The sequence below is a fragment of the Candoia aspera genome, chromosome 1 (genome assembly GCF_035149785.1).
Source record: "Candoia aspera isolate rCanAsp1 chromosome 1, rCanAsp1.hap2, whole genome shotgun sequence".
Classification (NCBI taxonomy): Eukaryota; Metazoa; Chordata; class Lepidosauria; order Squamata; family Boidae; genus Candoia; species Candoia aspera.
Window position 1 is genome coordinate 39,392,924 of NC_086153.1, and position 25,643 is coordinate 39,418,566.

The 25,643-nt window shown below is 40.0% G+C and overlaps 2 protein-coding genes across 6 annotated transcripts in view; both read right to left on the reverse strand.

Moving 5' to 3' along the window:
• LOC134496728 (cullin-9-like) overlaps positions 1-10,878 on the reverse strand; it is a 505,703-nt gene extending 494,825 nt beyond the window's left edge. Inside the window, exons 1-6 of one of the 4 annotated variants that reach the window (XM_063302446.1) lie at positions 10,663-10,878; positions 6,955-7,563; positions 5,226-5,380; positions 4,118-4,627; positions 3,631-3,766; positions 285-469 (exon numbers count right to left, since the gene is read on the reverse strand). In XM_063302446.1, coding sequence (XP_063158516.1) covers positions 285-469; positions 3,631-3,766; positions 4,118-4,627; positions 5,226-5,380; positions 6,955-7,546 — 1,578 coding nt within the window. In that variant the 5' untranslated portion in view covers positions 7,547-7,563; positions 10,663-10,878. Of the gene's footprint in view, positions 1-284; positions 470-3,630; positions 3,767-4,117; positions 4,628-5,225; positions 5,381-6,954; positions 7,717-10,662 lie in introns of those variants that run through there. The other 3 variants (XM_063302439.1, XM_063302454.1, XM_063302461.1) reach the window with 3 other exon arrangements.
• Positions 10,879-13,021: 2,143 nt separating this feature from the next.
• MRPL2 (mitochondrial ribosomal protein L2) lies at positions 13,022-24,576 on the reverse strand. Of its 2 annotated transcripts, none has more exons than XM_063302605.1 (8): positions 24,380-24,576; positions 23,549-23,637; positions 22,596-22,761; positions 19,587-19,728; positions 18,788-18,903; positions 15,266-15,376; positions 14,094-14,167; positions 13,022-13,290 (listed from the first exon to the last, which is right to left on the reverse strand). In XM_063302605.1, the coding sequence occupies exons 2-8, from the start codon at positions 23,615-23,617 to the stop codon at positions 13,078-13,080; spliced, it is 891 nt and encodes a 296-aa protein (XP_063158675.1). In that variant the 5' UTR covers positions 23,618-23,637; positions 24,380-24,576; the 3' UTR covers positions 13,022-13,077. The 2 variants fall into 2 exon arrangements, with proteins under 2 accessions (XP_063158675.1, XP_063158667.1); XM_063302597.1 differs by having other exon boundaries at positions 23,549-23,640; positions 24,380-24,574.
• Between the last annotated feature and the right edge of the window lie 1,067 nt (positions 24,577-25,643).

The window sequence follows — 25,643 nt, forward strand, 5'->3', positions numbered from 1 at the left end:
GAGGGTAATCCAAGGCATTCGTGAGGATAAATGCTTTTCAGATATGATGCCTTCAACTTTGTAATATAATTTTTTTTTTTACAAAGTTAGGAAATAATGCAGCCTAGACAGTGCAAGAATTCTCACATCACACTAAGCAACTGGGAATGGTTAAAGAATATAAAAGGAGCACTTTGGGGATTTAGGACATATCTGTCCTACTAAATAGTAACAGAATAGAGAAACATTTGCTTATTCCTGCTTGAAATCCCTTTCTGATGGATTGATTCTTCCCTGTTCCTTACCTTCTGATTCTGCTCAATGAAATGAACAACTTCTTGATGCTTCTGGAGTTCTAGCTTGTTAATGAAGAAAAGTAGCTCCCACCATTCAGCCTGACTTAGAGTCCCAAAGTCCTTATTCAAATGATCCATAAGGCATGGTAAAGAGTACAATCCTTTGAGCGGTTTGCGGTACCTTGTCTGGTTAACTGGAACAGAGAAAAAAAATGACTAAGAGGTGCTATATAATTTCCTGGGAGACACTCATGTTAAATAGTGCCATCAAAGCAGAAATCTCATAATAGGACCTTCTGCCACATGTTAACAGGCAACTTAATTCTACAGCTACTGCAGCTCAAACTCATACATCTCTACTCAAAAGTAAGCCCCATTATATTCAATTTGATTTATTTCTTCAGAAGTATGGGATTACTCTGTTAATGTACAATTAGAGGAGTAACTAAGGAAATAATGAGAAATGAGAAACCAACATAAAAATGTATTAAATATATTCATATTTTAATAATCAATCACCTAAATGAATTCAACTGAGCATACCCCATCTAATTACAAAAAAAAATCAAATACTAAATAGATCAAATGTGTGTATCCTAAACAGATTAAAAAGTGAACATATAAAAATACATACATTGTTAAATAAGTTGATAATGAACTTTGTCTACATTAGGCAAGTTCATTGGACTTAATACTTAAGTCCAAACTACTCCCCAAAGTTACTAATACTGCGCCATTAACCTTCTGGTCAGTATTAAATTAACTTTATTGTGTCAGCTCAGACAAACAATATACATTTTCTCATCTCTGCTGGGAATGGAGGCTGGGAAGAGCATGGGACTAAGATTTCCTCACAGCTTCAGATAAAAGTGTGGAATTCCGAGGAAAAAAGGGAGAACCAGAAAGAAAAGCAAAATATTCTTTTGCTTCAGAAAGCCTGCTGTGTTGGTGCTATGTTAAGACATATTGTTTATCTTTATATACAGGTAGTCTTCACTTACTAACTGGCTGCTTAAAGGCCGTTCAAAGTTACAATGGTACCCCAAAAGTAGATTTTGGACTGGGGCCTGAAATTATGACCCTCACAAGGCCTCAGCGATCACATGACCCGGATTCGGCCATCCAGGAAGCAGCAGCCATTTTGGGTCACATGACTGCCCTTTGGTTCCAGGAAGTCCTCCAGGCTTACCAGGCTGGATTTCTGAGGCAGCAGGCCCGGTCACGTGGTTGCACTACTTCCTGTGAGTTAGCAGCTGGCAGAGGGAGCCTTGTACATGCCTTACTGTACAGGAAAGGTAAGTATTTTTTCCATGCAGTACTGTACTTATGCTTGCCTTTAATTTTTTCCCAGTTTTTGTTTAACTTAAGTAGAGATTTGTAATGGTGGCATGCATGTTCCATCCTCTGCCTGTCTAATTTTTAATTATATTTAACAATACTGAATGCTGGTTTACTGTCTTTAAAACAGTTGTTTTATAAAAATCAGATTTATATACAGTACTGTACAGTAACAAAAGCTGCAGAGGTTACTACAGCAGGAAAAAAAAGTTACAATACTATCTAGTACCTTTATACCTGTTTAGTACTGTACCGTAGAACAAAGATTCCAATGAAGACCTTTCAACCACTAATATTAGTTGAAAATAACAGTAATATTAACTGAAAATACTACTACTGTAGGCACAAAAGCATTTCCATAGTCATGTTTTGGTGGAAAACATATGACTATCACACTCTCTCCTCCCCCCAGTACTGCAAAGTAACTCCTAGTTCGCTTAACAACTGTGCCATTCACCTAACAACCGAAGGAAACCACAAGCCCCGATCTTGAGTCACTTAATGACTGCTGTGACTCGCTTAACAACCGTGGTAAGAGGTTGTAAAAATGAGTCTGGACTCACTTAACAACCGTTATGACTTACAACTGAAAATCTGGGCTCAATTGTGGTCTTTAAGTGAAGACTACCTGTATAAAATTGAAAATTCTGTTTAAAAGATTTATTTATTTATTTATCTATCTATCAATCAAATTTTATCACTGCCCATCTCCCCCCAAGGAGATTCTATTTTGCTGTTACTCATTTCTTTTGAGTTTGATCTGTTTCCTAAGGAAGGGCTGACATCTTCTCATTATACAGCTACAAGCATCATGTCCAGATGGCTGTGATGGGGAAACTGTTCCATCTTTAAAAATTACTTTTTACTTGGCAGAAAGACAATGCAAAGTGTGAAAGCCCTATCCCCCTCACACACCAGAATGAGGTGTGAGGATGCCAGGTAAAGCGTCCCCTGGAAGACAGGAAATGGCAACAGAAATGAGCTGCTGCTCCAAAGCAGAAGGTGGAGCCAGGAAGGGACAATCCAGAGGGGAACAAGGAAAGGAGGTTTGAGACCTCCAGTTTTCTACTTTAGGGTAGAATTGAATGCTTTAATGTACCCATATCACACACATTTTTTGCAAAGTCTGGATAAGCTGAGTTAGCAGTATTGCATTCATACAAAGGATGCTTGGACTCAAACACTTAACTGTTTCCCTTCAGAGTTGAAAACAGCTTTGAATCTAAGGCTTGAGTAATTCAGCCCCCATGAAACCATCCCTGATGCTACAGAACTCAGGGCTGCTTCCCATAACATTTTAGTACACCAGCCCAGGAATCAGAATTATATAAACTCTGTATCAGTTGCAAACTCTATCCAAGAGCTATATGCAAAAAGGGAAGAAAGAACCTACAGTTTAAGCACAATTTGACAGTTAAGTATATTCCCCACATCCCATCCCATCCCAAGCAGCATCTCTCTGTATCTGATTCTAATGAGTCCCGTCCAGTAACAAGGGTTCTAAATGCCTTGTGTTTGTGAGAAGAGGTTTGCTCAAGGGCCAAGACTGATTGTAGCCAAATTCTTAGCTTCTTCCTCACCTTCAAATATATTGGCTGTGCACTTCCACCTGCTCAGAATTAGGCAAGAGAAGTACAGGGACAAAAGAAGCTGATCTAATTCAATAGTGTTTACTTGAACTGGCAGCAGCTCTTCAAGACTTAAAGTATAGAAAACTCAGTCCTATCACCTGTAACCTGCCCCTTTTTTAATTTGGCACATATATACTGAACCTGGCACTTGCTGCATGCAAAACATGAGTTCTATCACTAAACCATGGCCCTTCCCAATAATAGAGGACTGACAAAAAACATTATTTCAGCATTTCATCTGCTTAAACAGCAAGGTAAGAGCTGAGAAAACTGAAATCAGCCTATAGGCTTGGCATAAACAGCAAAACTGAAGCTCCAAAGCAGAGAACACCCCAAAGTCCTGGCAACTTAGTGGAAGTGCATCTAAAAGCCCAGCAGGGCCTTACCTGTGTTTTGTCTCAGAAGCTCTCTAAGACTTGATACCTTTTCCTGGGCTTTCTGCTCTGCGTTTCTTGATGAACCAACAATCTCAATCATGTGCCAATGCACCCAGTATGTACGGCCCAGAGACTCCCAATAAACCTGGAAAATTATAGAGGTATAAGGGGACATGAATCTGAAAATTACTGCATTGTTTTCAAGGTGCTTACAGATCACTTGCCTTATGATCTGGTCTAGACTCATGAACCCCACAACACACAAGAATTCTTCTCCTGTAAACAAGGGCTAATGATTTGGCAGAAAATGCTGTGTATACCAAGTATCAACCACACCACAAGCCTTCTCTGGATACAGATGTAATTCTTGTGCCAATCTAGGAAGCACAATAGTTTGAGAAACTCAATAGGATTCTTAAAAATAAAATCTTAGCATCACTCCTTCACTATCGTATCATCACCAGGATGTCCCTACCCTGCTCACACTCAATAGTACCTGCACAGGTGGTGTGCCATTATTGCTCTGAAGAAACTCGCCCTCATCTCCTGCACCAACTTTCTCATAGTCCTCCAGCATACGCACATGCATGCCACGTGCCAACTTCTCTCGCACATATTCCACGTAGCTGTTGCGACTAGGAAAGGCTGAGCGCAACTTGAAAGCACCATTTTCTTTCTGGGGCAGCTCTGCAGCTGATGGGATGGTGACGCAGGCTGGCATTTGGGGCTGGAAGATTGACTGAAGTTGCCATTTCTTTTGTCTGAGTGAGCGAAGCTCTTGGTTCTGATTCCACCCCATAACCTGGATCAGCTCTGAAATGAGGTGGGCCATAGCCATGCTGAAGTCAAATTCACATTGCATTCTTTTCTTTCTCTTGGAATCTGCACTGGAGGGCATGAAATGCTCCTGCTCCTCTCCACACTCTGTGATGTTGTTGAGTTTGTCCATAAGAGAAGTAGCACATAGATAACGCTTTACTAGAGAAAACAGCAGTTTCCCTGGAATCTGAAACAGGGAAGAAGACCATATCTGTTGCCAATAATTGGCTATTCCCTCAAGGCAGCATAGCTTATAGCTCTCCCCATAAAAACTCTCACCTTTCAAAATGTATCTGATATACTCCTGAGTTCTGGTGGCTTTCCTATCAAATGTCATCACGGCTTGTACAGTCTTTTCACCCCTCCATTTATTATCTTTGCTCACTACAATTTTGGGACAACACATAGGATATAGCAAAATCCTGTTCTCCTTTTAGTACTCCAGCTGCAGCTATTTGACATCAACAAGGTGTTAGCAGCAAAAAGAAGTGCCAGCCATTTATTTTCTATCAGAGTATGGCAACTAGTCATCATAGATAATGACAAATAGTAGATAAAATTGTGTCATTTCTTAATGCAAAACTGAGTTAGTTAGCCATATTAAGCTTGCCAATGGAAAGGCGATATGCACAGCTTCTAAACTTATCCCCAGCTGCTGATGATTACATTCTCGCAATGTCTTCACAACTAACTCAGAATTCTTCATAATTCATGTTTTAAATTGAAAATGCCTCATCAATCAAGAAGGTCACACTCCTTTGCCAAAACCTTTTGTCAGTCAGTACCTGAGGAAGAGGAATCCCCTCAAAGGATATGCAATGCTCTTCAGAGGATGTTGTTTCTGCAAACAGCTCAAGAAGGGTATAGCGACTATCAAAGTCCATGTGCTGTTCAATACCATCCTGCTGGCTCAGGGACAGGAGAACGTAGGCTCTGCTTCCTAAAAACAGAAAAACTGGTATCGTTCTTTCTTTACACTGTTCCCTGACAGTTTTAAGAATCTAATCCCACAGCACGATGGAAGCCACTTTCTTTTTAACTCACAAGGAGGTATCAGTTAATCTATGAACAAAGCCTCACACTACAAACAAATTTAAATAAAATGACCTGCAATTTAGGAACACTGGAGGTATTGGTCAGCACCTGGATCACTGCCATTTCCTTATCAGCACACAGCTTTGGTAATTCTGTTCAAGCAATGGAGGCACTTTTATCTGCACCTTCTGCAGATTCAAGAGGCTGTCAGGGATATGAACAATTAATGCTGTTGACTCAGTAACTCCTTGGGAAGATGCTTCTGACCAAGTTGCCTGCGCAGAGACCTAGTAGTCTTATACCCAAGGCTACTAGTAGTCTTGCACAGTTCCCATGCCCCAGTAAAACAGCAGCTCAGCTTGTTCTGTAAGAAATACAAACCAAGGGTGAACCACTATTTTCACTGAAGCATGGGAAACATTAATTCAGAAATGCTAAAGAAAAAGTTCCCCCGCTCCCTTCCTCAGGAGTCCGAGCATTTCAAGCACTTAGAAACCTGCCTGCCATGTTCATCGTTCCAATGTTTCCATGTACATCGTAACGTCTCGCATGCCATGGTGCTGATGCACGTTCCGGTTGGGAGGGAGCTGCTGGGAGACCTTGTACCAGGCTTTCTATCTCTATTCAGGGGGATGGAATGTGTTCAAGGTCCTTTTTGCCTGTTGATTAGCAGAACTCGTTAGGAGCACCTGGGATGGGGGATTTGAAACAGTTGAACGAGGGGGAGGGATTTTACTCAAGCCGAGGGTTTTTAGTTTGTATTTGGCGCGCTTTTGCTCATTCTCAGCTTTCTTTGTACTTGCATACTATTCATAAATAAACCACATTTTATTCAAGCTCCCGCTTGTGAGTCTGAGATTAATTTAGGATAGGCAACCATTACACTGCCCAAACCTAAAAATAATCTACAGCATGGCAAATGGGCAATCCTTTACATCAGAACAGAAGTATACAATTTATTGAACGGTTTAAAAAAGACAAAGACATCATGTTTTTCCCCATATATGAGGAAATTTATAACATTCATAAACTTGTACTTGTAATGTTTATAACGATTAAGAATGCTTTACTTGCTCTGAACCAAACAGAAGTTTTTTTTAAAAATTAAACTTTGTAGAATTTGAATCTGAATTGATTACCACCTTTTAGTTTATAAACATATCATATCTGAAAACTCTGAGGTACGTTCATCAAGTATAAATTAACTTTTAATAGACAACAGTTACTCAATATTTGCCCTAATGGCTCAATCACCTCTTTGAAGTATTCATCGCCATCTAACCAGGCAAGATTTCTGATTCTATTAAGGATGGGAGTGGAGGTCTATTCAAATCACTAAGAATAATGGGTTAGCACTGACTTAGGAAACTTTCTGTATTTCTGAATGTGACTTTCAGTTAAGCATATCTACTTGTAATACCTAAGGCAGGAATTTTGTATTAGTTGTGGGCATCTCCTAAGAAGCTCTCAAACTCATACCTGCATCATGACAAGCCAAAGCTCTCAGCATCTTCCCAGCACTGCAACGGATGTGTTTCTCCTCATTACACAGCATCTTCATCAGTAGAGTAAGGGCCCCAGTCTCCTTGAAGATGGTCATCAATGAGCCAATACTGGCATAAGCACTAAGTATATGGATGGTGTTCAGTATGGATGACTGTGAAACAGGAGTGCTTTCTAGTTGCCAGGAAGCTCGCTGTACCAGGTTCCTGACATCAGCTTTCATCTCCACAAGACAGGCTTCATCCAAAGTGTCTTCAGGAGGGAATATGTTAGACACATTCTGTTCCACCAGTTGTTCCTTGGGCTTCCTCTTGCCTAGCAATGCTGGACAGTTGGCATATATATCCTTTGCAGACATCCACATCAAGATGGTCTGCTTTTTGCCCTCAGCTGAAGAGGATTCAACACTGTTTCCTTTACCATTATCCAAGCTGAGGATGTTCCAGCGGATCAAGTATTCAGTACAGCCATTGTGACCACAGCGCTGCCGAATTAACTCCTCAGGACAGGCCTGAAGTTTGGGTCCAAGATGCACTAGCACATCCCCACTTTGCCTTTTAATCCCCATGACAGGGAATGAATCTGCTGGTATGGTAAAAGGCAGATTATGTCATGAACGAAAACCAAAAAGACTTTCAGTCTAAGAGCCCTCAGGAGAAAAATGCAGGAATACCTGTTGTGGGGTAACTACAGACTGCTATAAGAAAACTTCCCCAGCAAAGGGAAGGTTCATCAAGTTTGACAAACGGTAATAATCTCTGCTGGAATTAGGACTGACCTATCCATTAGGTACAATAGAGACAGTGCCTAGGGCCACAAAAAGGTTTGTTTTTTATTGTAAAGAATAAAAATGAAGTAGAATTTATTTATTTTCATGCTTTTTAATAAATAACAGGCAAGACGTACACACAATTTGAACAACCAGTATTTTATAGGTATAGCATGAATGGTAAAATTTAGTAACTTCAATGAGACACAACAGACATAATTAATTGGAAACAACTGATTATTATTACAAACTAATATTATTAGTTTATTAATTTATTATTAGGGATTAATTATTTACTATTCCCTACTTCTCCATAAAAACATGAAGAAAATATTGAAAATCATAAAGCACATAATTTTTAATACAATTGTTTTTATGGAAGGAGGAGCCACAAAAGCAAAAACTGCCTAGGGTCCATAAAAGTCATAATGCGACGCTGGCTGGAACCACTTTCCAGCATGTGCTAACTTAGCTCACATAGCTTTTATTATTAGCTGTCCTTTAAAAAAAACTTCTGCAGGGTTAATACATTTAGGAAACCATATTTGCAAATGTAGGTATTAGAATATAGCTTGTGCTTTTTTTAAAAAAAATCCATTGATATGGAATATGGCTAACATGTTCTAGCCAAACATATTTTGAGAAGAGTTATAGATTTCTATCAAGATCTAATGACTATTCTTCAGAAGTACAGGAAATTTTTGATTTGATGAACACCTCACACTGGATACATAAACATGTCCTAAGCACAGATTTAAGCTGTGCAAAAACATACCCCAAAGTAAAATTCATAAATATCTACTACTGCTTCCTCATTCTAAATTGACTTTTGTGCAGCCTGAGACCTTTTCTGAATCTAGCACACCCTAATCCAATCTTGCCCTGTCTGGTGCTTTCCAAGCGTTTTGTACTACAGCTACTATCATCTTTACAGGCTAGTTGTTATACAAAACATCTGGAAGACATCAAATTGGGGAATACTACACTAATCTGAGCCTCTATAACATCTTCTCCACTTCATCTCAGTTCTGAGATTTAAAAAGAAACCAAAAAATAACTTCCAGTCTGAGATTTGTAATAATGCTAGACAATGGATTTCTATAGCCCTGCTTTCCTTTCTCTTTTACATTCAGAAATGAAGAATTCCGGTTAGTGAGAAATGTTGCTCATTACTTTGAGATGTGTTCATTAATCCAAATAAAGAGGTATAATCCCCATTGCTTGGAGGTCTTTTTTTTAATGGATCACTAAGTCTAAGTACAGTTTTCAGATAAAGTTGAGATTGGATCTACACAGCAGCCATTCAAATGGTTGCAATTTCAATGATATAGATAAATCAGAAACTGGTTGACAGGATATGAACAGTGTATTTCAATACTGTCTTTCAAGTAGAATCAAATATTATTAGATCTTAATCAAGAAATCAGCGAATGCAAAAACCAAATTTAGCTTTTTGATGGGCAATTCAGTGAGAAAACTAGGAGGTAAGAGTTCACAAGTGTGAGAGTCTGGAGCTGAGCTGGCATGGAACTTTTTAGTGCGGTTTTTCAAATTTCTTGTTTTTAGAAAACAAGATATAAATTGTGATATAAATTTAATAAAATAAATAAAATTTTGTCAACCCTCCATTCTGGTATGGGTGCAGGGGATCTGGAGTTGTTGCAGGGTGCTGTCCAACCTATTAGTGATCAAGACCCAGATATGGGTGACACACAAGCCTGAAATAATATTAGCACCATTTTTAATGTTGTTTAAAACAGATGGCATAAAAGGATGCCCAAATACAAGGTAAAAGCTTGGTATTCTCTTTAACAGTGCAGAAGAGAGGACTCTGGCAGAAAACAGCTTTCTTTACAGTACCTGTAGATGACAGATTCTCTTTTACAGTACAACAGACATTTATAATAAAGCAATTATGCATCCAGATACCAAAAGGACAAGCTAAAAGAATGGACACACACAGCCAAAAAAAAGAGCACCTTCAGTATCAGTAGCTGTAGCTCTGCTGGGTCTAAAAGACTATAAAATTTCTTTCTTTATAAAACCTGATTTGGAAAAGTTACGATGTGCACTTTAAGATGACCAACAAACACTGCATTTCTTCTAAGGTTCAGCAATTATTATTGATGCAATTTATACAATCCCTGTATCTAATTTTAACTAGAAAGGTCAGTCTGTGAAAATTTATGGGCACTTCACATTATCTGATATTATGCAAAATGCTATTTAGAGCCTTTCCCAGTGTAGTCCTGCCCAGGCTTGTGGGACTGACACTTCCATCATCCATGCTGGGATATGCTGTAGAGGACACCACAAAGCCTAGTCCCAAGATATCTTCTAATTAAAAAGCATGAAAATGTGTGATTTCCTGAGCAGTAATCTTATTTATCTGTGCAGCATTAACATGTTTTTTTACATGATAAGATTCTGGGGACCAGCAATTCTTAAGGCTGAGTTCACACAACATGGTAGCTTATGCTAAAATAATGTTGGGTGGTTCAACAGCTCCGCATGCAGATGGTCGGGTTGCCTGGACTGATGCCAAGGACACTCCCAAGCATCCAGGGCGCCAGATAAGTTTCTTTCAGTTGCGGCTGAATATAAGGGGGAAGGAGCACCGCTACTGCTCGCCCCGTTTCCTCTTGATAACTCCCCCCCCGCCTTGGTTTATTTTTTCCTTGCTCGAGGCGCCGACCGCCTCGCGCCCAAGCAGCCTCGCCCGGCGGCCCGAAGAACTGAGCTCCGGCCAAGGCCAGGTTCGAGTCTATCGGCAGGAGAAAAAGGGGAGCCTGGGGGCGGAGCTTAGGGGCGCGTCCTTTCCGGAACGAACAAGGGAACCCGCGGGATTCTCTTCCACCGGAAACGGGAGGTATCCGCACAAGAGCAGGGCCTCAAAGCCTCGGGATTAAGCCTACCTTATACGCGGCTCCAAAATTTAGTAGTAAAAACAGCAAACCGTCGGCAAACCTTGCTTAGCAACTCCCACTTATTTATCCAGCCCAGTCGCTGCCTCATCCCTTCCGCTTGTTCTGCGCATGTTTCTTACTACTGAAACAATTACGGGTCCTCCGATAGGACACAGTTATTCTACAATCGCTTTGGAAGGTGGGCAGTTGAACCCAGGCGCTTGGAAAGAGATTGAGGGAAGAATACTGCATCGTCTTTTATTTCTTTCCAAATTAACTAGTTTGCGTTTGAGCAGGAACTCCTGCATACTAAATGTAACTAATGATGTAAATGCACTTCTATCGAAATGGACAGTGTGTTCAGTGCCCATCCCAAGAACAGGCAAGGTAACCGTATTTTATTTTAGTAAAAGTACACGTTACTAATTTCTAATGAAGCTTTTAAAAACAAAAACAAAGCCGAGGGAGGAGAAAACTTAGTATGTGAATCCAAAGAGGTAGCCATGGCATCAAGATTAATCCAATTTTTATCACATTAGATTTTGTGGATCATAGTTCATTTTACCAGATGCGTGGCATAAGCATAATCCTGAAAGAACTATATATGCAGCTGTTGTGAGGAAGGTCGAATAGTGAAAGGAGAACTAAGACAGATTAGATAGCATTAGCAACCATTAAGAAAGCAGTGAAGTGTAGGTAAATTCTCCTTTCGTGTCACACTCTGTTCCTGGTGATTTTCTGGACTTACCTATGGAAGTGGGTTGCCACTGCCTTTTTCTGTGATACTTTTTGACATTCCAGTCTAGACCTGATATTTCCTGGTGATTTCCCATCAAGTACAAGCCAGATCTAACTCTGCTTATTTTGGAAATCAACCACAATCAGCTAGGAGCTGCCACCTAGCTGTGCTACAAAATAATAGTTTGCTGTAATTATTGAAACACTTGAACTTTGCACCCAGCACTCATTTCAAAAACTTACAAAAGTCACTCAAGCACTACATCGTTACAAACACAAGGCAGTAATATGGTCCAGTATGTACTCAGACATGTTATGCGCTTGAGATTTGAAATCATGTTCTGGGATGATGGGAGGCTGCTTGCAGATGATGGGGCTTGTAGTTTAACACATCTGGAGGGTACCAGTTTCAGGAAATGCTCTACACCATACTGTAGTATATTAATGCATTATGAAGATGTCCCCACTGATTGATCTAAACATTATAGTGTTGGTAATACTGTACAAGTACAGAAGGCCAGCTGGAAATCCAAATGGACCCTAGAAATAGTATCCTCTATCCGTCCTTTTCCACTAGTGGGCTCTGATGAGCTTACCTACTAATGGCAGCAAACAATACAGTGCAGAATCTATCATTTTAACTTCCCAACAATGCTCTGGAACAGCTTTTCCCAACCAAATGTCCTTCTGATTAATTGGATTACAACTCCCAGGACATGCTGGCAGGAAACACTGGACATCCATTCAGTTAAAGAACATCCAGAGTCATTGAGAGTTGGGCAGCATACAACTTTAATAAATTATTATTAGGTTAAGGAAAATTTTTCTAGGGAAGCATTATATGGGGGAGATTGGGGGAAATTAAGGGGACATTCAGAATAAAGTTTATTGGGAGCATCAGCAGCTCCCCAAAAACCCTGCATACAAATACTGGCTCACATACAGTAAGTTCATTATTTTTAATTCTTAATTTACAAAATGAGAAATGCAAGTGCCTACCACTCTCATTTTGTTCTGGAAATGCTACCACATAATTCTAGATTAAAGGAAACTATTGAGAAGTTTCAGTTTGTTGAAAGGTTGTAGGAAGCATTATTTCAGAAGCATTAAGTCCACTAGCCAATTGGGGAGAGTCATTGTTTATATAAAATATATTTGCTGTTATATCTGTATTTATTCAAACTATTGAGAGTTATTTTCTTTATAAATCTGACAACTTGTGGCCAGTTTAATGGGAAAGTACAAAAAGCCATAAAACAGCAGAACCATTTTTTCCTAAACTGGGCAAGATACTTTCTTTTCTCTGTAGAAGTAGAGTTAAATTGTTTCTCAATAATTGGAAAGGATTAACTCTTTAGTATCACATTAATATAGACAGTCCCATAATCAAATTGAAAGAGTTTGAATTCCCCTGGAACTATGTTAGACATCAGATTAAGGTACACGTTAATTAACTATTTGTTCCTAGAGAGCTAGGCAAGTCTAAAAACAATTTAAAAGCCTTAAGCTCACTAATTCTACATAGGGTTGGATTGTAACTGTACCAGCCTCATACTCAAGTAAGCTGGTTTCTCAAGGGATTTAACTGATACCAAAAGGGGAAAAAAAGGAAAAGAGTAGCTTAGCCAAGTTTGCAAGTGAGAATAGACTTTATTTAACAGAATTCTAGAGAGCTACTGACTAGCATCAGCCCTGTGCAGCTGGCACTGGTAGGTTCACATAACTTTTTATCTCTGGGAGGGGCTTGATCTTGCGTCCAGCCCATCCCCCTTTGCGCTGCCATAAACCACTATTTGGCCGTTTTCCTAGCCACCGGTTCCGACCAGCTTTCCCAAGATTCTGTTGGTTGTGCTCAACATTAGAAACACGGCCCACTGTAGCCATGCACGTTTCCAGCACCTGTAAGAGTAAAGGAGGAAGCAGAATATTCCAGATATTTGTAGGCACCAGACAAAATTACTCTGTTCTTTGTGCTTTCAATAGCTTTTAAATGTTCAGGATCATAGGAGAGAGAGGAGGATCATCTTGAGGCCCACTCCAGCTGAACTATCCCCTTCTACCTCACAGTCATCTTTTTTTAGATTTTTTATCCCACCTTTATTATTGTTTTGTAAATAACTCAAGGTGGCAAACATACCTAATACTCTTTCCTCCTCCTATTTTCCCCACAACAACAATCCTATGAGGTGAGTTGGGCTGAGAGAGAATGACCAGCCCTAAGTCAACCAGCTCTCTTTCATGCCTAAGGTGGGACTAGAACTCTCCGTCTCCTGGTTTCTAGCCTGGTGCCTTAACCACTAGACCAAACATTCTCCCTGTGAGAAGCAATCTGGTAACTTGTTGTATGTATAATCATATCATCATTCTCTTGAGTTCTAAAGGCTAATTCTGAACAATCTGATTTAACACAAAAATATTCACTTGATGACCCCACATAAATTTCCTCGCTAGCAGCATCTGCATTGGGGCAAGGGAGGCAGAGTGATACAAGCAGCATTGCAGGATCACAACACAAGCCCTGCCCCTTTTTGACATGTGTTGCAATGTCAGGCACAGCTTGCAGGGTAGCACTGTTTTTGTCATTCTGATGAAAGCAGCAGAAGCCTGCAGATGGTGCTGTTCCCCATCAAGACAATTCTCAGGTGTCAAAGGAGGCTTAGCATTCTATCTTCACTAATATTCCCAAACCCTAAAGGGCTTACCTGCATTTGCCTCTTGGAGGGCAACTGTATAATGGCTGTTCCATTCACTTTCCTCAGAATTACCCCGCAGGTGCCTAAAACAGTAGAAAGTGTCGGCAGGACTGCAGTGTTCTGACTGAACACCACACTGAATGAGATCAGCAGAGAAACCACCTGACCACAGTCTTCAATCTATTCCAATAGAAACATAAATCTAGGATCTGCTGCAGGCCAGTTGCGCCTAATGTGATATCCTAAAGCTGCACTGGCAGCCACCATACAAAGGTAGTATCTGACTTTGGGTTTGAGGTTGGAATCATTTCTTAATCACCAGTATCCAGTCCACTGTGTTGAATATGAATACATTTGGGTGACAGTCTGAAACTAGACTGAACACAGCACCAAATTAATGCTCTCACTGCATGCAGTGAACCTCTATTAAATATCATCTCTTAGCTTCCAGCATTATCATCAGCATAGATTTACAATCTAAAACAAATTCTGAAGATCATGTTCTACACCTAATTTTGAACACATTTGACCCTCTTTTTAATTGACATAATTAGAATGACTGCTAAGAGTGCTGATTGTAACTCTGGTGACTGTGTAAAGATTCCAAATTAATTGAAGAAAAAGATTTAGGAAGGATTCAGGCCAATCTGCTGACAAAGACTTTCTCCTGTCCCACTCTGGAATATGTGGTATTTTTTATTAACTCTTAGGCATCTAAGCCAAGAGTTAAGCTAAGAAAGTATGGTTGAAGGATCTTTGACTACCCTAGGTTGCATTTTGCCATCTAGCACCCACACACATGCAGTTTTGCTTGTTTTCTTCCAAGGCTGGCTGCTCAACTCCCAACACAGTAAAAGTAACTCTTATTTAAACATAAATTGCTATGTAGGGAGAATAATACATCTCTGAAAACACTTTTAGTATTCTGAATGTAGCTTTTAAAAGCAATATACAAATACTAATTGTATTAAATGACCTTCAGAACACCCCTCTAAAAAGAAGTCAAAGGAGGGAAGGAGATGTTGTATGCTACTTTGGAAAGCAGACTTAAATCATAAAACATCAACAGTTTTGGTAAACTGGACTGGGAAGAAGCCAAAGACTCCCAAACTGCTTTGATTCTGATGGCCCAGATTTGCCTTGTCCTTCCAAACTGTTGCTGGCTTCCATTGGATCCTGACCTGCTGCTCGGATGTACTGTGCTCCTTTCCCAGGATGACTCTCCAAGTTATTTATTAGGGTTCCAAGTGGTAAAGCTCCAACTGGATAAGCATCCCCATCATTAGCAGAGACTGAAAGACAAAAAATAAGGGCATTGAATAACAACAAATAAACGTGGTGGAAGACTAGAAAAGTGTAGTACACCAAGGAAAATAAACAAAAACTGCAAAATATCAAAAGAAGGAATGGACTTAGCTCCCATGCATGATCCAAAAAACTTCTGTGCACATTTTGAAGGAGAGATGTATATTTTAGGCTCAAATGGACAATCCTAAATAAGAGTTAGATAGGCTAACTTGATTTTTAAAAAGGGTCATATTTAATACTTCCCAATTGAAAATGTCTGCTTTGGTCTACAGTGGAGTCCTTGGTGCTCTCTGAGCTTGGTTGTTTGTGTGCAGACATTTCATCACCCAACTAGGTAGCATCAGCAGTGCAAGTGAGTGTGGGGTTTGCTTCCTGTTTACATACAGTAGCTTGCCGTGCCAATTTTGGTGGGGGTGTGGTTTTCTCACAGAACACACGAAGGTGTTTACAACCACCATCAAGACTACATCTCTAAGACAAGCTGAAAAAAGGAAAACAAAACTCCAAACCAAACTCCTCAAGCTAAACCTCAGAAGCAAAGAAGTACCTGAACCCGAATGGGTAGTTAACATATCCAGCCACCCACTATCTGCCACAGTACACAATATCCTTCAGAAAGGTCTCAGCTGTAACATAGAGAATTCTAATCAGTTAAATTCTTTTCAGCCTTGGAAGCAGCGTTTAAAACCACAGGATTTCCCACAGAGATCCAAGAAAACATAAGGCAGGCGTCATACCACAGACCAGAAGAACACAGAAACAGAACCAATTCAGAGCAGAGGACAGAGAAGCCCTCAAAAACCTAAAGAAGGACCAAACCATCACCATCCTCCCAGCAGACAAAGACATACCATGGTCATCATGGACAGAATACAACACATACATAAAGCCAAAGAGCTACTGGAGGACAAAGAAAACTACATCCCAGTAAACACCAACCCAAAACAGAAACTGAACAACCAGATCAAGAGAACCCTCAGTGTGTAATGATTGCCTTATCCCAACGAAGTCAGTCTCACCAGGGATTAGTGAATAAAACTGATTTATTGAAAGGATAGTATGCAAATACGAAGAAAGCTGAGAATAAGCAAAAGCGCGCCAAATACAAACTAAAAACCCTCGCCTCCAAGCCGATCCCGCCCCTCACCCCAGCATCGCAACCACCCCCTCCCAGCGTTGGCAAGCGTCACACATCTGCCTGGGAAAGTAACCTTGAATACATGTCATAACCCAAACACACATTCCTTCAGGGCAGCACAGAGATAACACCCTGGCAGGGCTGGAATTCCCCACCCCGCAGATGATAGACACGGATCAGAAACATGACATGCGAAACGTTACGATGTATGCAAACCATTGGAACGATGAACATGACACAGTGACCTAACCAAGAAAGGTCAGATCACAAAAGAAGAACAGTAGCAGGTGAAGAGCAGTGGACCTGTCCTCCCACACTTCTACAGATGCCCAAAAATACACAAGCCCAACATACCACTTCATCCAATTATATCATTACCAGGGACCTCAACTTAAAACATAGCCAAAGAACTCACAAAAAAGCTTGGACATCGCACAGAGGGGAGCAAATATTCCATCAATTCCCTACTACAGTGCCTCCATAAAATCAAAGACCTAAAAACAGAAGAAGTTGAAATTATGGTTTAATTTGATGTCACAGCACTCTTCACATCCATAGATCTAGAACTAGCAAAAGAATCAATTGCAGCAGTGCTACACAACACACCTGACCTAGCCAAATTCACTATGATCGAAATATCCAGAATCCTGGACCTCATCGACCTCTGCCTCACTACCTACTTTCAGTTCGATGGACAAATAGACCAACAAATCAGAGGAACACCCGTGGAATCACCACTCTTAGGACTCATAGCAGAGACCGTAATGCAGCGTCTAAAAACTATAGCACTCCTAAACATACAACTAAAAGTATGGATCCGGTATGTAGACGACACCTTTGTCGTAATAAAAAAGAAACAACTAGCGAAGACACACGAAACAACACCTTCAAAGGAATAAAACTCACAAGGGAAGAAGAAAACAACAACACCCTACCTATCCTGGATATCCTCATCAGCAGAAGAAACGACAGCAAATTAGAAACTCAAGTTTATCAAAACACAACCCACACTAATCAAGTGCTCCATTACCAAAGTAACAACCCAACCTCCCACAAGAGGGGTTGTGTTAGAATATTATTCTTATCAAGGACAAAGGCACTGCAACAACCTGGAACACCAGAAAAAAGAAACAGACTGCCTGTACCACATCTTCCAACAAAAATGGATACCCATGTAACTTTCTCAAAAAGTGCCTGATCACTCAACCCACTACAGCACAACCAATACAAGCTGTGAAAAGGATAACCCATCAAAAACATCTCAGAAACAACTAACATACTGTTACAATCAAACAGCATCACTATAGCATACAAACCAACTAAAGCCCTCCAAAACATCTTAAGCAAACCAAAAGACCCAGTAGCCCAAGAAGAAAAAACAGGAGTCATCTACAACATACAATGTAAGGACTGTAACAGCCACTATGTAGGACAGACAGGCAGAAGACTAGCAGAGCGCATCCATGAACACCAACTAGCACTCAAAAGACACAATGAAAATTCCTTAATCTCTCAACACATGGACAAACTCAACCACAGTTCCAAGTGGGAAACTGTTAGCATCTTAGACCAAGCCAAATCCAAAAATGCTAGGTAATTCCTGGAAGCTTGGCATTCAGACAGACAAATCAGCCATCAATAGACACATAGAGATAAACCCCATTTAACACTATTCAAAAGAGACAATAAAAAAGCGAAGAAGGAAACAGACCAGAACACATCCTCTCCAGCAGCCAACACCAGAATAACCAGAGATTAACACCAGACCAACAATCAGGCAGAAAACAATAGCATAATCAAGGAACTACCAAGGAGAAAAGCATATCCCCACCAACACTGGCAGGGCAAGTTACTATAAATAAATAGGGTGCAAACCCTACACTCACCAGCACTGATGATGTTACCTAGTTAGGTAATGGACTGTCTGCAAGCAAACAAGCTCAGAGAGCACCAAGGACTCCACAGGTCAACCCTGAGCTACATATATTCTCTTCTATTGGTCTATAGCATCAGTCCTGAGAAAAGTAGATTTTAGCCAATTCTTCAATCGTATACTGACAATCAGCTTGCAATGTGATGCCAAAAGCCTGTCTCAGAACAAACTCTTCTTTGCTTGTAGCTTTAGGTTGCCATATAAGATAATCATAATAAATTGGGAGTATCTTTGTAACATTTTAAAGAAAGTAATATATCTTGAAACCCAGCCACTCCCAACCAGCCTTTCTTTAGTAGCTTAAGTAGCATATCAAATATTTACCTGTCATCCTTTCTATTTTTCCTGAAGTTTTGATGATGTCACCAGCCACCATGTTTTCAGTTGCAATGATCCAGCGTTTCCGCTTCCCTCCAGCCACTAGAGCTACGTGACCTGTTCTTCAATAGAGAACAAACAAAATCAATAAAAGATGGACAGCTCAGTGTACTGGCCTCACTCAGAATAAAGCAAGCAGGGCCAGAGAGATAATGCCAAAACATTTTGTTGTACTACTGTTCAGAGATGGAAATCTCCTATCAGCATTCTGGGCCAATCAAGCAGATTGCTTAGTTCTCAGTGGGATTTTGGAGGGGCAGCTGGTGCCCAATCCCAGTTACATCAAGATCTTTGATTTATATAGGCTGCTCTGACTTCTATTCCCGAAGACAATGAAAACTAACTTCTTGATGTGAACCAGGGAATGACCTACTTAGACAATACAAGAGTGGTCTCTCCCTGTTTTAAAACTACACATGTCTTCCACCAGCTGCCTTTTCCTGATGGTCCATTTCATATTTTTTTTTAGTTCTTTTTCTTCACAACGATCAGTTACCACCCCAAAGTTACTTAGCAAGCTCAGTCTTGATAGGGTTCTTTTGGGGGGGGGGATTAACTTTTCTCCAGGACTTTCCCATGCTAATAGTTCTATATATTTTTAAGAATATCAAGTTTGTTCAGAGTCTACAGATACCTCCCTTATGTTTGGTTGTTGCTGTCAAGCAATAGCACTTACAAAACTAAGATGAAATTGAAACTCAAGAAATATTCAACCTGCTTGTCAACCCAACTGTCTGTCACTTACCTACATGGATCGTATCGGACCAAAATCACTTTCTCCTCAAATGGACCAGGCTCTGCTGGATCTGGATAATGCAGTCTTTGGAAATCAATCATACGGTAGCACTGCTTTCTTCCTCCTCCAATTCCATGCACACGGATACGACCTTGTGGTAGAAGCAGGACTTATTAACCATCATATATTGCATTGAAACACTATAGTCCAGTTGGCAAGTTTTTCATTTTAAAAAATGCTACAAATCTCAAAAGATAGTCAAATCAGAATTCAGTGTTCTTATCACTGAGCTCTCATAAGATTTAGCAATTTTGCAGGAATTTAGCATTTTTACTTTAAATTAACACATTTAATTAATTTGAGGAACCTATAGATGCCACCCATGAGGGTTTCTGGGCACCATGTTGCCAATCCCTGCTGCAATCAAATAAATGATTAAAAAAAACCAATCTCAGAAGACTGTCTAGCAGCTCCCCTACTTCTATGAAAGTTGGTAAAAATTATAGAGACTAAAGATAAAGCCCAAAATATGTATTGTTTTTGTGTTTTAAAAGGAATGTTTTTGCTTTCCAATTGATACTAATTTGGAGAAAAAGATGAGGAACAAAAAAGCCCAAATTATTATTTGGGACTTGCTTACCTACAATAGATCCAAGACATAATTTTAAAACTACTACACCCATTCCTTGTTTAGCAACTATGTCGGTTAGCAATCATTTGCAAATACGATGGTAATAAAAAATCATTTTCTGACCAATGCATGCATTTACGATCAAATTTTATGCACCTGACAACAATGCACAGTGGAGTGAGAGTAACATTGGTGTAGCTGTACAAGAAAACTTTATCTGAATGAGACAGCAGCAACCAGTGATCTTCACAGTCTCTCTCTCTTTCTCTGTCATATGTTCACTTAACAACCATTTTGCTTCACGACCAGGTTGTTGGAACAGAACTCAGTCACTACACAAGGAATGGTTATACATAAACAACTGACATAAAAATAATTAATTACATTCATTTATATAGACACCCAACCAACATGTGACTCAGGGCAAAGTACACAAACAGTACACTTCCAGGTTCAGTTCAAAGTGCTGGTGATGACCCCTAAAGCTGTTCATGGAGTAGGACTGGGTTATTTGAGGGACTGCCTCTCCCTGGTTACACCTACCCATCCCATTACGTCTGGCAGAAGGGGCATGCTCTGGCTCCCATCTACTAGGGAAGACAATCTGGCAGAGCCCAGGCAGAGAGCCTTTTCTGTTGTTGCACTCACTCTTTGGAACATCATCCCCCAGAGGTCAGATTGTCTTTGACCCTACTGGCTCTTCATAAGGCCTTAAAGATGTGGCTTTTCCACTGGGCTCCATGTGTGCAGTAGCCTGTACAGTGATTGCGTGTTGTTGACTTTTTTTTTTTAACCTTAGCCGTGGGTTGTGTTACATGGTTTTTATATAGCTTTTTATATTTTATATTGTGTATCCTGTTTTTTATACTGTTTTTAATTGTAAGCCACCCAGAGACATGTATCTGAGATGGGTGGCTCTGTAAATTGAAATAAATAAATAAATTCAATTAAAAACCCATCTATTGTTGAAGACTTTTTTGCTTTGCCAGATAAATAAGAGTTTTTATGTGGCTGAATATTATTTGACCAGCTGAATCTTCCTCATTTTCACATTATTCTTTTATTATGAAGTGATACTTTCCAACAGTTGACTGTAAACTGTTCTCATGCATATGCACTAGAAGGGTGAAATCTAAATCTTGAAATAAATGAAAATAGAATGCTCTATATGAATTCTAAACACAACCTTGATATCACAATAAAGCTACACAATGGACTCATGAAAACACTGTTATACAGGAAATTTACAGATCACCATGCATACCTACATGCTTCCAGCTTCCATCTCAAACACACCACCAAATCTATCAACTACTGTATAGCCAGACTGTATGCTACAACTACATGTGTTCTGACCCACTTGACAGAGATGCTCAACTGATAGAATTAAACCAAGCATTCAGGAGGCTGAACTACTCACCTAATGAGATCTATAGACAAATCAATAGAATTGGATCAATTCTCAGGGAGGATTTATTAAAAAACAGGCCACAACCCCACCCCATCCGAATTCCAATGGATGTCAGCTACAGTTTACAGCTCAAGCCACTCACATACATTATTAATAAGCTACAACCAATACCTGAAAATGAGACGGTATTTTCTCAGGCATTGGATAACAGGTCCATACAGATAACCACCCAAACTGAAGCAGATTCTCATGTGGAACAAGAAATAACATAACAATGATGCTAATATGGGAACAAGACCCTGCAACAAACCCAGATCTCTACTTTGCCCCCATATTTACATCAACAGCACATCACAAATCCCAACCACTTCACACACACAATTAGAGACCCCTTCACATGCTTTTCTTCTAATGTGACATATACCATGATCTGTCAGCAAAGCCCTTCTGGTTTTGATGAAGGACAAACAGGCCATACTTTGCAGAAAATAACAGCTAGACATCAAGACTCAAAACAAGGACAAAGTATTATTAGATCATTTTAAACTTCTAGGACACTCCATTACAGATATTAAGTATGATGCCCAGAGTCACTTGTGAGATGGGCAGCTATATATTTGAAAAATAAATTAAATAAATAAAGTAGACATTTTGGATAAAAGAAATTTCACCAGGACAATCATTCAAGAGATTGCTGAACTCACATACAACAGAAGGTTTCAGGATATCTCAAAAAGGTCTCAAGAAACACAATGGATTTTTTACACATTACAATTGTTAATTGATACGATATATGTAATCTGTTTCACATACAATCTGCATCAGCATAACAATGGTATCTTCTGTCCTCCCCTCCTTTCCCTCCTCCCTCATCCCAGTTTAAATCCTGCAACAATCTAGTCACTCCATTGCATCTGATGAAGTGAGCTTTATCTGACAAAACCCTATGGAGACAAGGTTGCAGTTCAAAACATACCTGTGTGATCTCGACCTCCTGTCTTTGTTTTGGGAATGGGTTTAATGGTATATTTTGTCCTGCATTTCCACAGACGATCTCTGGGTAACACAGCGGTAGAAGTACTGATTTCACAATATGCACTGAGATGGCTAACAAGACAAAGAGGCCTGGGAGATACAGGTATCTAGGAAAGGTAGAAAAAGCAAGCAGCAGGACATTATGAATGGAATATTTTTAATTACAGGTGAGTAACTGGATATAACATGGGCCAAAAGTTTTCATCCTTCTGTTGTCTAATGTGTTCTAGAAATGAGACCTTGAAATACAGTGACAATTTAGCAGTAAAGTTCTACAACATTTTGGTATTATATGTTAAAAATGAAGCCATTTTTGCAGGTTTCCTGCAAAACACAGGATCAAGCTGCTTCCTCTAAAAATTCATGGCACATAATAAGCAGGAACATCCAAAGTTAAAAAAGCTAGGATCAAAATAGATTTTATTATTGAAAACACAAACTCAAACTAAAAATATTCACTGTACTTATATGTTTGAATCACAGGTATTTATTTTACATTAGAGAAGGAAAGGCACTTGCAAATGTTTAGAAAAATTTGCACGCACTGCTAGGTAAACAGAATATCTAAAAAATGGATCTAACTGAAAGACTGTGCCTTGAAAGTTCAAACTTAATTTAGGCCTTCATATGCAGAAAAATAATTAAGGTGATATAAGGTCCACTAAGTAATTCTACTTAGAGAGAATAAAGGCAGAATAAAAGGATAGTATTAAGTTTACATCCCACCTTTTCTCCATAAGCTCAAAGCAGCTTTTATGGCTGCCTTGAGCTCATGTGCAAGTTACATTGGACAGAAAGAGATATTTTCCTGGAAGAAGAGCACATTAGTGTAAGAAGATGCAGAATCCTGCATGATTTATAATCCATTTGGCTAAAACAGCAAAGTCAACATACCTGTGAAAGATGAGGACTTGAAGACAGCAGCAGGGAACCAAAGGTCCGGATCAAGTTTGATATTGCCATTAGGAATAACTACTTGCTCCCTGCTGCAGACAGAAATAAGAGAATGACTATTGACTAATACATACATTTTAACAGTTTCATTCATAAGCAATCTATGTCTTCAGTTCCTTCCACGTATTCATGATCTTCACACAATCAGACCACTTCTATTCAGTTCTATCGCAGTCTTCGCCTTTTCTCTTAGTTTAACGCATAACACATAGACAGCTGGAAGTAGATAGGATTGTTAATGAACGCACTCACGAAGAATTGCAGCATTAGTATATAAGCAGGGGAAAATTCTTATATTTTTAGTATTTCTGTTTCTGACAGATTGCTGTACAGGACAACTGCAGAGGAAGGACTGCATTCTACTTTTAGGAGGCAGAAGACCTGAAATAAGTTTTTATTTAGCGGGGCTTATTCTTAAATAACTTTGCACATGATAGCAGTCATATTTGTAAAAACACATTTTGCTGCCATCTTTCTCACTTTATTTAGGAACGTCTACTAATAGATCTTCGATCTTAAGGGCTCAGGAGTGAGTCCCACTGATCTTGTATTAATTTCCCCTTCTCCCCTAAAACCATGCACAGAATGAGATAGGCCAAGACAGGGTTGCAACTTGAAAATGTTATACAGCAGCCTCTTTTTAGATTCAGAAGGGATATTCCTAAAATAATATTCTTCCGGCAGGAAAATACTTCTTTAGAGCGATTACGCCTTCGAGCCCGATGAAGCTCTAGAAACAGAAGAGACTTCTCCCGATCCGTCTTCACTTACCCCGACTCGCACTTCACGGCGCAGCCATCTCACGTCTCATTCTACGTCCCTCAAACGGGAGCATGCGCACTCTGACCCGGAAGAAGAATATGAAGAAGCAGAGAGCTCTGCCTACCTATCTGGTTTTCGTGTAGAATTTATAGACGGGGAGATGATGGATTCAGGCTTTCGCAAGCTTGGTCCCCAGATGTCGTTGGGTCGTAATTCTTACCTTCCCGGCCAGGGAGAACAATAGGCGGAAAAGTTGGAACCGAAGTCCCACTTTGAGAAGAGCTGCTTTATCTTTTCCTACTATTACCATACATAAGACTCACTACCTGTTTCCCCGCCCCCGCCCCCGCCGAACGCACTTCCAATAAATCTCGATGTAAAATGGATTTTTGTCTTGTTCAAATATGTTTACTTGGGAAAGAAAGATTGCGGCATAATCTTCTGGCGACCTACCCAGAACTGTTCCATTTATTAGAGCTTATTTGCTTGGACTGCACGCAGACCACGCAGGACTGCAGCCGTGGATTTATTATTATTTTTTTGGTCCTCCGGCGCGGAGTTCCTCTGCCTTTAAAAGCGTTTCGCGGGCAGGATTTTCGGAAATGAAGTTTTCGGTCTCCTATGTCGGGAACACCCTCGCTTAATTTGTTACGATTAAAAGACATCGTAACCCATTGGAAAGGAGCAAAGGAAAGATGGTTCTTGGCAGATGATCGCTTGACAATATGATCCGTGGTCGAAGCAAGATTTCATTCGCACCCGCTCTGGCTCCTTTGGCAGTAAAGTTGATGCCTAATTTTTTTTTTTTAAAGCGGCCAATTCTCTTTTTCCCCCTGAACCAACTTTAAGGCCAGGAGCAGGGCGCTACCGGAGATGGGCTGAAAAAACCCGCGCGATCACTAGATGGCAGCAAAGCGATTCAGCAAACTCTAATGCTTTGCTACTCAACGAGTCGTATGGATTTTTTGCAGGCCGGAGCGGCTAACCCGAATCACAGACCTCGTTGCTAACCTTGATAAAAGACGGTTTCAAAGTCTATCCATGTGGTCGCTAAGAGTCGACGAGTTGATGGTCCATAATCAATCAGTCAGTCTGTCAAAGTCTAGCTCAGTGTTTTTCAACCTTGGCAACTTTAAGATGTGTGGACTTGGCTGGGTGAGGAATTCTGGGAGTTGAAGTCCACACATCTTAAAGTTGCCAAGGTTGAAGAAAACTAGCTTGTTGCATCACCAACTCCTCTCATCTCCACCCCTTAAAGGGAAAAACAGTTTTC